The sequence below is a fragment of the Sus scrofa genome, chromosome 13 (assembly GCF_000003025.6).
Source record: "Sus scrofa isolate TJ Tabasco breed Duroc chromosome 13, Sscrofa11.1, whole genome shotgun sequence".
NCBI classification, from domain to species: Eukaryota; Metazoa; Chordata; class Mammalia; order Artiodactyla; family Suidae; genus Sus; species Sus scrofa.
Window position 1 is genome coordinate 198,290,082 of NC_010455.5, and position 15,437 is coordinate 198,305,518.

At 47.2% G+C, this 15,437-nt stretch overlaps 1 protein-coding gene across 1 annotated transcript in view; it reads left to right on the forward strand.

Annotated features, from left to right (window-relative positions):
* Positions 1-13,749, forward strand: part of CLIC6 (chloride intracellular channel 6) — a 53,129-nt gene extending 39,380 nt beyond the window's left edge. Inside the window, exons 2-6 of the mRNA XM_003358948.4 lie at positions 697-806; positions 1,765-1,890; positions 2,731-2,837; positions 3,509-3,690; positions 10,925-13,749. Of these exons, the coding sequence (XP_003358996.2) occupies positions 697-806; positions 1,765-1,890; positions 2,731-2,837; positions 3,509-3,690; positions 10,925-11,086 (687 nt within the window). The 3' untranslated portion in view covers positions 11,087-13,749. The remainder of the gene's footprint in view (positions 1-696; positions 807-1,764; positions 1,891-2,730; positions 2,838-3,508; positions 3,691-10,924) is intronic.

Here is a 15,437-nt window from a genome sequence, read left to right on the forward strand (position 1 = left end):
TGAGGAAGATGTCTGGGTAGGAGAGGCCGTGGGTCTGGTTTTTTTTTGTTCGTTTGTTTGTTTAGGGCTGTGCTTGAGGCACATGGAGGTTCCCAGGCTAGGAGTTGAATTGGAGCTGCAGCTACTGGTCTACACCACAGCCACAACAACTTGAGATCTGAGCTGCATCTGCAAGCTACACAGCAGCTCTCGGCAACGCCGGATCCTTAACCCACTGAGTGAGGCCAGGAATTGAACCCACGTCCTCACGAATACTAGTCGGGTTCATGACCACTGAGCCACACCGGGATCTCCTGCAGGCCCGTTTTTATGCATGATGGTCCTGGAAAGAGAGCTGTTTCTTCTAAAGAGGCTCAAGAGATGGAGGCGGGGAAGAGCCTGTCTTTTTCTTTTGCCTTTAGTCACAAAGGGGGTTCCCTCTCGCTGCTGTTTCCCTCTGTGAACGGCTCCCCAGAGGCCCAGCATGGCAGGAAGTGGTGCTGAGGTGGCGGGAAGGAAGACGGAACATGCCCAGTGAGTGTGTGTGCACATCCTCCCCCCCCCACTTGGAGGCTGGGTGAAGGGGCCTCCGAAGGCTATTTACAGTATCATCGCCAGGACCCAGCATTCATCAGGGGTTTGTGTGCGTGCATGGCAGAGTTTGTCATTTATGATTAGAAGACGGGTTCTGATAAAGATTCCTTTATCCATTTGTAGGCTGGTTGTGATGGTGAAAGTATTGGAAATTGCCCGTTTTCTCAGCGTCTCTTTATGATTCTCTGGCTAAAGGGTGTTATATTTAATGTGACAACGGTGGACTTGAAAAGGTAAGGCAAGGTTTTGGCATTATTGATGTTAACTGTACCTAATTCCCTACACACACACACACACACACACACACACAGAGGCTCCCACACAGACACACAAACACCCACAGAAACACAGGTACACATAATCAGGAGACACACAGACACTCAGAAACACACAGACATGCACCCTCAGAGACACACAGACATACACAGATACAGACACAGACACACACATACAGACACACACAGACACAAGCACGCACAGACACATACAGACACACAAACACCCACAGAAACACAGGTACACACAATCAGGAGACACACAGACATTCAGAAACACACAGACACACACCCTCAGAGACACACAGACATACACAGATACAGACACAGATACAGACACAGACAGACACAGATACAGACACACGCAGGCACAGACACATACAGACACACACACACACAGAAACATACACACTCACACTCAGGACACACAGACACACTCAGATGCACGCACACAGACATAGGCATGCACATAGACACACACAGAGGTACAGATACACACACACACTCCTAGGACCCATGGGCGATACCACGGGATTGTCCACCCTTGGTCATGACCCAGAGTAGTGTGGGCCAAGCAGTTATTACAGAGTCGGATCAGACATAGTCAGGAAGGAGGAGGAGGTTGCGGGGAGACGAGAGGAACCTGCTCTCCCAGTTGCTGGTCAGCTGTGAACCTCTCAAAAGCCTGTCTGAGCACCAGTCCTGGCTGGTAACACTGGGGAGAGTTAACTCTTCACCTGCGTGTGGCTACGGGGCCACACTCTCATCGCCAGTGGGACATTTTGTAAACCCACTGTGGCCTTGGAAAGTCTCAAGGGTGGTTTCTCCGACATGGGGAGGACACAGTTAAGCCTTGGAAAGGATGCAGACCCTGGCGGCTGCCCGCCCACCCACGCTGCCCTTTCCTCCCACCCAGGAAACCCGCCGACCTGCAGAACCTGGCTCCCGGGACCAACCCGCCTTTCATGACTTTTGATGGTGAAGTCAAGACGGATGTGAATAAGATCGAGGAGTTCTTAGAGGAGAAATTAGCTCCCCCGAGGTGGGCTTCCTCAAAACCAGGGTTCACCACTGGGTTGTCACTTTTCTCCCCATTCACAGACCCTTCTAAGGCTCTTGGCTTGTGTTGGTTTTCTGGGGCACAGCCCTCACTTCCTGAGCTGTACCTGTGGTGTGCCACAGAAAACACAGCGAGAGGAGGAACCTTGAGCTGAGGCAGCTCGGATTTCTTTGCTCTGCACCTGCAGTTTGGCAACTAGGCTTTGATGGCAGGAAGTGGGGAGGAAGTGGGCCACTGTCATGGGGGTGGGTCGTTTCTGTTGGAAGGTAAGGAGGACGTGTTCGCACGCAGCATCATGGGGGGCCTGGAGGGGAGATTTCTAGTCCATTATCTTCCTTTGGGGGGTTGGTGCTAAGATTGCAAGACCAGGAGTTCCCGTTGTGGCTCAGCAGTATAGAAGCCTGATTAGCATCCATGGGGATTTGAGTTCAATCCCTGGCCTTGCTCAGTGGGTTAAGGATCCGGTGTCGCCATGAGCTGTGGCATAGGTCACAGTTGCAGCTCAGATCCCACATGGCTGTGGCTGTGGCTGGCAGCTGCAGCTCTGATTCAACCCCTGGCCTGGGAACGTCCATATGTCACAGGTGCAACCCTAAAAAGCAAAAAAAGACCACAAGGCCAGGTGGGGCCCTGTGTCCCAGGATGAGAACAATCTGCCTAGTGCTCCCAGTTTTGAAGATGGAAGAATTAGGAAAACTTCCAAGGGGCCATTTTCATGTTTGTATCCAACTCAAAGTCATTCTCCCCCACCCCCGCCCCACCTTGTATTCTCCCAGCTCACACATGGCTGATCTGTGATACTATCATTTTGCATTTTTCAAGGTACCCTAAGTTGGGGACCCAACACCCCGAGTCTAACTCTGCAGGAAATGATGTGTTTGCCAAGTTCTCAGCATTTATAAAAAACACCAAGAAGGATGCAAACGAGAGTGAGTGCCTCCCCTCTTCTGGTTTATGGTTTTTTTGTTTGTTTGTTTGTTTTTTTCCTCCTTGGATCTCCCCTCTGCCTCTGGTGTGGCTTCTTCTAAGATCCTGGGGATTCGGATGCATCTCATAGCGGGGAGGAACCTGGGTCTAGAAAGAAGGAAAAAGTACCTCCCACACTGAATCTGCACATGGCTTTCAAGAGATTGGGTGCTTCTTCTACGGGTTGGGAGCCCAGAAAATGACATTTATAGGGGGAGAGGATCACCAGCAGGCATTCCTTGCCACACTATGGGACTCGGGATGAAGGAAGCTTCTGCTGGTGCTTTTTTCAACATGTGCTTTCTTTTCTTTTTTAGGTTTTTATTTTTTCTATGATAATTGACGGACATTGTTCTGTCAGTTTCTGCTATAATGCATGCTTTCCATAAAGATGTTTGAATACATAGATGAGTTCCAGAAGTAGCAGTGTTGTGTAGACAGCAGAATTATTTTCCAGAAGAACTGAGGCCTTTATTCGTTCGGTTCTTGTTGATCCACCTGTCTCCTTCCCAGCTCTTCAGGGCTCCCTGGCCATGTCTCCAGAAGGCGGGACCAACTCCTTCTGTGACATCTAGAGAAAGCTGCCACAAACTCCCATGGCTTGTCTTGGTCATTGTTTGCCTTTCTGTTTCAGTTTATGAAAGAAACCTGTTAAAGGCCCTGAAGAAGCTGGATACTTACTTAAACAGCCCCCTGCCTGATGAAATAGATGCCTACAGCGCCGAGGAAGTTGCTGTTTCTGGAAGAAAGTTCCTGGATGGAGATGAGCTCACACTAGCCGACTGTAACCTCTTACCCAAGCTCCACATTATTAAGGTTTGTCATTCCTCCTATTTTGGGTGCTGAACTTGTGAGTGAGGCTTTGTTTTATTTTGTTTTGACTTGTGATTTGACCAGACATCCAAATAACCTAAAATGTAGACTTTTTTTTTTTGCTTTTTAGGGCCAAACCCTTGGCACATGGACGTTCTCAGGCTAGGAGTCGAATCAGAGCAGCAGCTGCCAGCCTACCCTAGAGCCACGACAATACCAGATCCAAGCTGCATCTGCAACCTACACCATAGCTGGCAGCAATGCCAGATCCTTAACTCACTGAGCGAGGCTGTCCTGTGTCCTCAGGGATACTAGTCAGGTTTGTTCCCACTGAACCACAGTGGGAATGCCCCTAAAATGCACATTCCTGAATTAAAAAGTCTAGCTTGTTTCTGGTTGAGGCAGCCAAGCCCCAGGCGTCAGATCCCTGGATGATAGTTTGGGTGTCAGAAGTTCTCAAAAAGGGTCTGTGAACGTGGCTTCCCTCTCTACACCTTCGCTGCTTCTCTTTTCAAGTCCCACCCCCACAGCCTAAAGAAAAGCTGTGTGAAAGGAATACATTGATGATACCCGGAGATGGAGGCTTGGAGATGGTGTGTGGCATCTGCAAGTATTAAAAGGTGAACTTGGTCCTGCATTGTCACTGCTGTGGTGCAGGTTCGATCCCTGGCCCAGGAACTTCCATATAGAACCCCTTCTCCTCTTCCTCTCAGGAGGAGAAAGAGATGTTAGCTGAGAAGATTTGAGGACAAAGTGGAAATGTTGGATCAGCCTAGAAACGCTAGGTCCAATTTGCAAACTTCTAGACTATCCCATTGTAGCAAAAATCTATTGTATCATTAAAAAAAAAAAAAAAATGCAGGAGTTCCCTTGATGGCTCAGCAGTAACAAACCCAACTAGTATCCATGAAGACTCAAGCTCGATCCCTGGCCTCATTCAGTGGGTTAAGGATCCAGCGTTGCCGTGAGCTGTGGTGTAGGTTGCAGATGTGGCTCGGATCTGGCATTGCTGTGGCTCTGGCGTAGGCTGGCAGCTGTAACTCCAATCAGACACCTAGCCTGGGACCATCCCTATGCCGTGAGTGCGGCCCTAAAGAGCAAAAATAAGTAAATAAATAAATAAAATAAAATAAAATAAAATAAGAAAATTTTAAAAAAAAGTGAACTCAGTCAATCATCGGTGGTGGCGATGGTGGGCCTTGTCCTGCCAAGGGACCAGAAGTGTGTCTTCTTGCCTCTTCATGCTGACCCCCTGCAGCTGGGGAGCCGCCGACAGATGCTCGATGCCGGATTTGGCATCTTGTCCTCCCAAGATGGTTGAACATGAAATAAGAGTCATATATTGTTAGAGTTTTGACGCTCCCTAGACCAGTGGTTCTCCCACATTGGTAGGCATAAGAGTTGTTTGGGGGAATTTTCTAGAAATGTAAATCCCTCCATTCAGCCCCTGACTTACAAAATGAGCAGAGATTTTGAGGCATATAACCCCACACTTGGACTCCTTGATTGTGGCTGCTGTCATCATGCCCCAGCCTGTCAGGGGTGAGTTGTTGTTATCATTATCACTCATGCTATGTTCTTGACCCTCAGGAGCCCCCAGCTGCCCCCAGAAGAAGCCCAACCCTTGTTCTGGGCATCTTTATTATTCAAATCCTGGCAGGACCAGAGCGAGGTCATTGGTAGAAGGTTGGGGGAGATGGAGAGAAGACACAGGGAAATACAAGTCAAGGACCCCGTGTTCTAATAACACACTTAATTGGCTTTTAGAAATGTACAAATTAGGTTCACACAGTCTGTGGAAACGATGTCCTGGGGGCTCCAGCCACCCCAGGTTACGCCGTGTCATTTTCTTCCCACTCGCTTCCTTCCCGACTCTTGTCCATTTATCTTCTTTCTTCTCTCTCCCCTGCTGTGCTCGGGAGGTACCAACTTGAAACTCAAACCCTGAAGATGTGGCTGATCCTTCAAGTAAATGTTCTTTTCAAGAACTCTACTAAACATCTAATATTTAATGAAAGCCTCTCAAGCCTTCAAACCTGCTCCATCAGGGGTTCACCCAAACTGGGCCTTTGGGAGCCCCTTCCCAGCAAGTTATTTACATCGTTGTGTTTGGTTTAGTCCCTTTACTGAATGTGTTTCAATCATCGCTTTGATTTGGGCAGCATCATAGGAGCACATGGAGGCTGGGGACGGCAAGAGAAATACCTACATGCGTAGAACATTAATTGCCACTTATTAACCCCCTTCACACAAAAAAAAGACTACTTGAAATTTCAGTAGAGGGGGTAAACTTCAGAAAAAAACAAAGCAGTTCACCCCTCCGATCTAAGATCTAATAGCAAAATTTTCAAAGCCATTTAGCACTCAAAATACCAAACAGCTTAATAATCTTCCAAGACAGAGCACTTCTGAAAGGAAATGAGAATCAGTCTAAAGGAATTTATGGTAAGAAGATGAGAGAATCAAGGAATTTATAATTTATTCCCTTCCTGAAACCCAGTAAAAACATTATGAAAAAACAGAGCATTATTTTCACCTTTTTTTCTCCCCCCCCTTTTTAATGGCCACACCCGAGGCATATGGAAGTTCCTGGACCAGGGATTAAATTTGAGCCACACCTCGGCAATGCCAAATCCTTTAACCCATTGCGTCAGGCCCACACCTACGCAGAGACCCAGCCACTGCAGCTGGATTTCTCACTCACTTCGCCATGGTGGGAACTCCTATTTTCACCTGTTATAAAATTAGAAAAGGATGGATCACCAACTCAAAGACTAAGAAACTTTATCCAGCGCCAGGCCCCACAAAGCCTAGGCATGCTTCTCTAGGTTGTCAGCAAGGTTCAGATGTCTCTAAAAGTAAATCATACCACCCTGAAATGCCCAACCCAAACTTCTTTGTTTGAGGACAGGGCATGGAGCGGGCCACGAGAGAGGCAGAGACATCCCCACAGAGCCAGGATCTCTGTGGAGGCAGAGGTGAAGGAGGAGCCATTCAACGGTGCCACCTTTGTCTTCTGCCACTGTCCCCTAATCCAAAGGAACAGGGCAGGGAGGAGGGGAGAGGAGAGAAGAAAAGTGGCAATCTGGAGTTCCCGTTGTGGCGCAGTGGTTACCATGAGGGAACCATGAGGTTGCGGGTTCGGTCCCTGCCCTTGCTCAGTGGGTTAACGATCCGGCGTTGTCGTAAGCTGTGGTGTAGGTCGCAGACGCGGCTCGGATCCTGCGTTGCTGTGCCTCTGGCGTAGGCCAGTGACTACAGCTCCGATTCGACCCCTAGCCTGGGAACCTCCATATGCCGTGGGAGCGGCCCAAGAAATAGCAGCAACAACAACAACAACAGACAAAAAGACAAAAGACAAAAAAAAAAAAAGAAAAGTGGCAATCTGCTTTGAGACTGCTGAGCTGAGAAGAACAGAGAAGAGAAACAAGCTCTGAATGAGTCAAAAGAGAGACCGTAAACCACCGAGCCTCATTTTTAACCATGACGACCTCCTATCTCATCTTTGAGCCTCAGAGTGAAGGATGCACTGAACCTGACCCTGACCCCATCCTGAATGTGTCCGTGGGCAGAGCACAGAGCAGGGTTTGATGAGCAAGTGTTTAAGGGTGAATATCCAAATCGGTCTACCAGATGTTCTGCCTCACTCCCTTTGCCCTCCACACTATTTTTAAGAAATAGTTTCAGTAGATCTTTCCATTCAAAGACGGTGAAGAATCCGGAAGGATCCAAGTAGGACCTCAATGTGGATAAGTTGATCAAAAAGAGAAAGAATAAAAGAGGAAAAGGCAAATGGGACACACACATCTGATAAAGATTGCTCCAGTCGATGAAAGAACTTTCCAGGCAGATCCTTTACAGCCTCAAAGAAGTGAGCGAGAACATGAATTCTTTGAGAAAAAACTCAAAGGCAAGTCATGAGATATCAAAATATAACATCACAGAGAAGATGAAAATTAGGCTAGTAAACGGAAGAAAACCCCTTACAGACAAAATAATTTCAGAAATGTTATGCTAGAAGCAGCAAGAAGTGGAAAAAGACATTGCAGAAATGCATCAGGAATTTGGAGACTGGGCCTAAGAAAATGAACCCAAGTCAAATGGAGAAAAAGCAAGAGGTAAAGGCTGGTTAGAGAGACCCCCAGAGGTACATAATCAGGAACAAGAGAACGAGAAAGAGAAAGGAGACAAGGGAGGCTGCAAAGGAAATTATTTTGAACTAAAGGATGGCCTGCACCTTCAGTTTCAACATGCCAAGGTTGGAAAAATATTGCCCCCCCAAATCAACACACTAAGATGTATTTGGTAAATAGCGAAACTTTAAGGATAAAGAAGAGCCTTTGGGGCGTCCAGATGGTGAGGAGGGGGATGATAACGGCAATAGTGCTAACAACAACAGTAATAGTAACACAAGGTAAAGCCCCCTACACGAGGACGACATTCAGACTCGCCTCACAGATTCCTGTGACCACATTAAAACCACATTAAAACCCAGAAAACGGTGGTTTAATAGCTAAAGGATGTGAGAATGTTACCTCCAAGTAAATTGTTTTTTTACCTGGATTTCTTGTCTCAATGAAATAAGCGCTCCTGAGCCATTTTTTTTTTAAATACAATTGCTCTATGATGAAGTAATAAAAAATGATAATAAAATAGGAATCCGGGAACAGAGAAGGCGGGTGGTGTAAAAAGATTGGTGATACACATAGAATCTATTTAAATCTAAACCCAGGACTAAGACAAGACAGCAGTGGGAATTACAGTCACAGGAGTGAATCAGAATATAATCAACTTGGGTGCTTTACATCATTGGAAGGGGGATAAGGGAGCAGAAATGGAAAGAAGTATAGGTATTCGGATTTCCTCGTTTGCCATTATCAGGAGCAAGTAGAGATCATCTGAAATTGTTAAATCAAGAAGTAAAGAAGCCTTGGAGTTCCCGTCGCGTGGTGCAGGGGTTAACGAATCCGACTAGGAACCATGAGGTTGCGGGTTCAATCCCTGGCCTTGCTCAGTGGGTTAAGGATCTGGTGTTGCCGTGAGCTGTGGTGTAGGTCGCAGACGTGGCTTGGATCTGGTGTTGCTGTGGCTTTGGTGTAGGCTGGTGGCTACAGCTCTGATTCGCCCCCTAGCCTGGGAACCTCCATATGCCGTGGGAGCGGCCCTAGAAAAGGCAAAAAGACAAAAAAAGAAAAGAAAGAAAGAATTCTTACTAAAGTTACGTAGGAAACCACCCGAAGAGTAAAAACAAACCGTCAACTTTCTAAACCACCAGAAAGGGAAATACATACACACACACAAATGCAAAAATATTCAGAGAGAGTTGGAAAGCAAAGTATTCAAAGAATATAACACAAATTTGTATCTATGAGAGGCAGGTATGTTAACACATCCACGCAGAAATATTAAAAAGAAGGGCAAAGTTAAACCAGGCAGATGCAAATAAAAGGGAAGCAGAATTCTTGACGTGAACCTCAGTAAGGTTGAATTCAAACCAAAGATGTTAATTTAGGAGGCTTTCTGAACATTATATGGTCCTATTTTGCTGCATCAATGGCTTGTTGCCACTGAAATCTGAGAAATAAGAACCAAAGTTCTTTTAATTGGTGATAAGTTCTATGCCCACATCATCAAACAGCCTAGGAACCAATGCAATGGGAAGTAACAGAGCAGAACCAACCTTTGTAACCCTAGGTCCTTGTTCTGAAATGAACTGTGTTCCCCCCTACCCCACAATTAGTATGTTGAAGTCCTAACACCTGATACCTCAGAACGTGACCCTATTTGGAAATAGGGTCTTTACAGGTGGCATTAGTTAAGATGAGGTCATGGTGGAGTCGAGTGGGCCCCCGAAGCCAACGTGGCCGCTGTCTTTATAGAGGGATTTAAACACAGACACCAACACAGGGATAACGCCGTGTAAACACCGGAGTCCTGCTCCCCCAAGCCCACAGCCAGGGGGTGATCTGGGACAGAACCTTTTCCAGAGCCTTCAGAAGATGCTTGGCCTGCGGGCACCTGGATCCTGCTGGACTTCTGGCCTCCAGGACTGTGAGAGAATAAATTTCTGTTGCGCTAAGCCACCCGAGGTTGTAGTACTTTGTGAAGGCAACGTCGGGAAACTGGTACCACCTACAATAATACACGCCCTACTTGGTTGATGAATTCCCCAATGGTGCCCTTCCAGCCAAGAAAATATCTCTCATCGTTGTGTTTTCATGATGCTCACTCAGTGTCCTTACAGCCACTGTTTCCGTGAGGATCAGGGTAAAGACTTTTTTTTTCTTTTTTTTTTAGGGCCGAAGGTGCTGCATTTGGAAATTCCCAGGCTAGGGGTCGAATCAAAGCTACAGCTGCCTGCCTATACCACAGACACAGCAATGCGGGATCTGAGCCTCACTGCAACCTACACCACAGCTCACCACAATACCGGATCCTTGACCCACTGAGTGAGGCCAGGGGTCGAACCCACATCCTCATGGGTACTAGTTGGATTTGTTTCTGCTGTGCCACCATGGGAACTCCAGGGTAAGGATTTTTTTGGTTCATGAATCTATCCTCTGCATATGGTAGACCCACCATGAAATGAAGGAAGAAATCCACAGATACTTGGGATTTCAGGAGGTGAGGCCAGCAGACAGGAAAAAGACAGGACACTTCACAGTGATCATGACTGGCACAGTCTACACTGAAGATCCACCATGAAGAGTTCCCCCTGTGGCACCATGGGATAGGTGGCCCCTTGGGAGCACTGGGATGCAGGTTCAGTCCAGGCCTGGCATAGTGGGTTAAGGATCTCGCGTTGCTGCCTCTGTGGCTTAGATCGCATCTACAGCTTATATCTGATTCTCGGAACTCCGCATGCTGCCGAGAGACAGCAAAAAAAAAAAAAAAAAAGAAAAAAATCTGCTATGGATTTTTAGGCAACCATAACACAGCAGCAGAACCCAGGAAGAGAAAACTCCCTGAAACACACAGAGAAACCCGCCAGCGTGCAGAGCAAATTCATGTGTTTGGATGGCGAGGATGGCCCTTGATAAATTGTGTAGGGCCACTGTTCTGAGTCCTAGAACAGGGTGCCCCTTGCAAACTCAAGTCACAACTGGGGGGCAGCCTGCACGGCTGTAGGGCGAAAAGAGAAAGAGGATATATTACACGGCTCAAAGAATGGATTGTCTGACCTCATTGCCTACGTGAGTGGGTTTTCCCTTTCTGACTATTTCCTCTTCATTTTCAGATCGTGGCCAAGAGATACAGAGACTTTGAATTTCCTTCTGAGATGACTGGCATCTGGAGGTACTTGAACAACGCGTATGCCAGGGATGAGTTCACAAACACATGCCCAGCCGATCAGGAGATTGAACACGCGTATTCAGATGTTGCCAAAAGAATGAAGTGAAGCCGGGGTGTTTAATTTCTCAGTTGTGCGAGCTAGACTCTGAGAAGAGTGTGCCCTTTGCGTTTCCCTCCCGATAGCCATGCTCTGCAAAAGAACGCCCGTATTTTAACCATGTGCATGTCATGCAACCCTCTGTGATATACAGCCTTGTAGTTTGTCAACTCACTTGTGTAGCTGAATAATAGCAGCATCACTTTTTACGCGCACCATTCGTCCAGCTGATGTTCGTGTGTGTCTTTGACATTTTCAGACCTTGCGATCCATGATATTTAGGGCATGTGTTTTGCATTTGAAGTTTCAAAGCCAATAAGGTTTGGGTTCAGTTCCTCCTTTATTTTTTAAAAAATGTGTCTCTGATAGTTTTCATCATCATGGACAGGCTTTTTCTGCTCTAACACAGTAGTTTAATTTTTTATTTCCAGAATGAAAATACTGTTTTTCATAATTACAAAATGATACATGCTAGTTGTAAGAATTTAAAACAATGTCAGAAGGTATAAAGGAGAAAGAAAAAAAAATCACCAAAAATTTCGCTACACTTAGGTTAACTACTGATAACTTATTGGTGAACATCCTCCAAAATCTTTGGACTCTCTCTGTCTCTGTCTCTGTCTCTCTGTTTCTCTCGCGCGCGCTCTCACACACACACACAATTTCTCCCTTTCTTCCTCTCTCCCTTTCTTTCTTTCTTCCTCTCTCCTCTCTTTCTTTCTTTCTTTCTTTCTTTCTTTCTTTCTTTCTTTCTTTCTTTCTTTCTTTCTTTCTTTCTTTCTTTCTTTCTTTCTTTCTCTTTCTCTCATTCTCTCATTCTTCCTCTCTTTCTTTATTTCTTTCTGGTCTTTTTAAGGCCACGTTGCATCATATGGAAGTTCTCAGGCTAGGGGTCAAAGAGGAGCCAGCACACCACAGCCACAGCAACACGGGATCCGAGCCGAGTCTGCAACCTACACCACAGCCACAGCAATGCCAGATAGGAGCCGCATCTGCGACCTATACCACCGGATCCTTAACCCCCTGAGCAAAGCCAGGGATCACACCCACATCCTCATGGATAATACTTGGGTTTGTCACCTCTGGGCCATGACAGGAACTCCCACAGTGCACACAATTTCATGTCCCTGTGGTGTTGTGACTTTATGTTAAGGAAATGGTGAGGGGATCCCTTGGTAATGCCTCGATGGTCAGCCCTATAGGACCTAAAACAAAGAGATTCGGCACCACCAAGCTGGAGAGGGTGCTTGTGGCCAAGATTCACAGGGGTGGAGAATTTTAGAGACCACAGACCTGCAGGGACCAGTGGGGACCAGCAGCCACGGAGGGACCTCACCTCATCTTGCTCCTGCTTCCATGATGCCACTACCCCTGGTTTCAGGGAGGGCACAGGGGTTGCCTGTCTGTGTCCCTCCTTCTGGCTCCCTTTGGGGGCTTTCTCTCCCTCCCTCCCCTCTCCCAGAGACCATGCCTCTGGGGCGGGGGGGACTCCTAATACGAGCTATATGTTGGAGAATTTCCCTGTCCTGTGTTGAAATGTGAATCCAGCTCACTTTGATTCCTCCTGATGGCCGTTCTGAGGCCCTACACTGCCCCTCTTCTGCCATGATGGGCTGTGGAACTAGGGTGTGGGACTAGCCCAGGTCCTGTCGCTTCTCTGCGCTGTCTAGTGTCACGGCGAGGTGAGGCAGGGAAAATCCAGGGAGATGAAATCCACCGTGACTCCTCTTGGGCAGTTCTGGTAAAGAGTCAACCTGGGGAGGAAATGGAAACTATTGAGTCAAAAGAGCGTTCTGGTTCATCTGTGGCTGCTCCTCCACCGTCCTTGGAGCCAGCTCTCATCAGCAGCTGCGTGTGGGCTGATGCTGGGCTCCTGCTCAAGGCATGGAGGGCAGAATGGCAGGCTGTTTTGATCCACATCAAGAGTATTATATACCAGGCCATGGCCCTTTGACATTTGCCCACACCTTACGGAAAACCTTCCTGTTGGTTTCAGCTTGTAGTTGATGTGACAGGCTTGTTAGGAAAAAAAAGTATACACCTGCTCACTCCATCATTCATTCGAAAGAAAGCAAAATGCATTCACAGTAACTGTTCCGGGATTCAGGGGAAAAAGTCGAGTAAGAGAAACAAAGGCTTCGGCCACCTTCGCTCCCCTCTTACCGGATGCTGGGGTTTTACCTGGAAGCCGTCACTGACTCCAGCCATTCCCTTGCTTATTAGCCACATGTTTTTAGCTTCATCGTTATTCCTGTTTCATATCAGTTTAGGAGTCAGATTTTTGGTTTTGCTTTTTAGGGCTGATCCCGTGGCATATGGAGGCTCCCAGGCTAGGGGTCCAGTCAGAGCTGCAGCCGCCAGCCTACACCACAGTCACAGAAACATCAGATCCAAGCCATGTCTGTGACCTACACTGCAGTTTGTGGCAATGCCAGATCCTTAACCCACTGAGCGAGGCCAGGGATTGAACCTGCATCCTCATGGCTCCTAGTCGGATTTGTTTCCGGGTTTGTTTCCACTGTGCCACAACAGGAACTCCTAGGAGTCAGATCTTTAAGTTTTATAATGTTACACTTCAACTTGGTACATGAATGGACTACAGGATGTTACTAGCCGAACTTTGTATTTTGTTAAAGTGATCTGCATAAACTCTGTGTGCCTTCAAAATGAAACAGATTATAAAAGTGTTTCTGTGAAACCAATAGCTTTAATATTTCTTTCTTTCTTTTTTAAATTCTCCTTCCCCACTTAGATTTGTGTGTGTGTGTGGCTCATTTCACCTGCTCCCCTGCCTGATGGGAAAAGCTGGGGAGTAAATCACAGGACGTGATGTGCCCCAGGCCACACACCAGTAAAGTGACCCTGGCCCACATCATCCTAGGGCTATTCCTACGTTAGAATTCTCTTTTAAAAAGGTAGGCTGGGACAGGAGTTAATACTTACAGGAACTTTAGAAGGGGACTCCACTGAGATTGATAGAAATAAAATGAATGAAAATGGGCTTCCTTTACTTTGCTTTTTTTGTTTGTTTGTGTTTAGGGCTGCACTGGCAGAATATAGAGGTTCCCAGGCTAGGGGTCAAATCAGAGCTACAGTTGCCAGCCTACACCACAACTATAGCAACTTGGGATCCGAGCTGAACCTGTGAACTACACCACAGCTCATGGCAACGCCAGATCCTTAACCCACTGAACGAGGCCAGGAATCAAACCCCCAACCTCATGGTTCCTAGTCAGATTCGTTTCCGAGGCACCAAGACAGGAACTCCTTGGCTTCCTTTAAAATGGTGAAAGCAACTCTGAACCAGATCTGATTAGTAGTTGAATTAGAGATTATCTGGGGGTTTCCCGTCGTGGCACAGTGGTTAACGAATCCAACTAGGAACCATGAGGTTGCAGGTTCCATCCCTGGCCTTGCTCAGTGGGTTAAGGATCCGGCGTTGCCGTGAGCTATGGTGTAGGTCGCAGATGCAGTTCGGATCCCACATTGCTGTGGCCGTGGTGTAGGCCAGCGGCTACAGCTCCGATTCAACCCCTAGCCTGCGAACCTCCATATGCCACGGGAGCGGCCCTAGAAATGGCAAAAAGACAAAAAAGAAAAAAAAAGAAAAGAGAGAGAGAGAGAGATTATCTGTACTTGAATTGTGACCCACGGAGATATTTTAATGGAGCCTTAAAGTGTTCTGAAAAAACACTGAGGGCAAGTGACCTGTCCCTATCCAGGTGGCTGAAACGGAGATCCTGCTGACTGTCCTACTTTTAAATGAATTTGTAGGAAGTGGGCTGGTCCCAGGCAGCCTTCCCCTCCCAGAGGCCCTGCCCCCCACCCCCAACAGGCTCCTAAAAAGCTCTTCAGATGTGGGAAGGTGAGAAGTATTCAGGGCTGTTCAGCTGGTTTAAAGTCTTTATTAGGTGTGGTTTTTTGTGTGAAACAAAATGCATTTGTTCTTCCAAACCATGCAGAATGCAAATACGGACAAGCCCTCCTTTGAGGCTGATTGTGGGAAGGTTCTGGGGGTGAGGGCATTCTGTCGTTCTTGCTTGTAGATGCCCGAGAGGCCTGACAATTAGGGAAAAATATTAGCTTTACTTCGCAACATAAAATCTCCAAAAGAAGGTGGATAATGTGAGTATCACAAAGCTATACTTGTTGGACACAGTCCAGCAAACAGGCATGGAAGCGTAGACTTAGCCCAGGATAGGACTTGGAGACCGAGGTCTCAGCAGGCCGGCTGTGACCTACCGGACTGTCCCCAGGAACTGCCCAGCAGACAGACAGCCAGGCACAAATGCATGCACGACATACGGGCACATTCACATGCATACACAGACACACACGCAGTTATACACACAGTCTCACA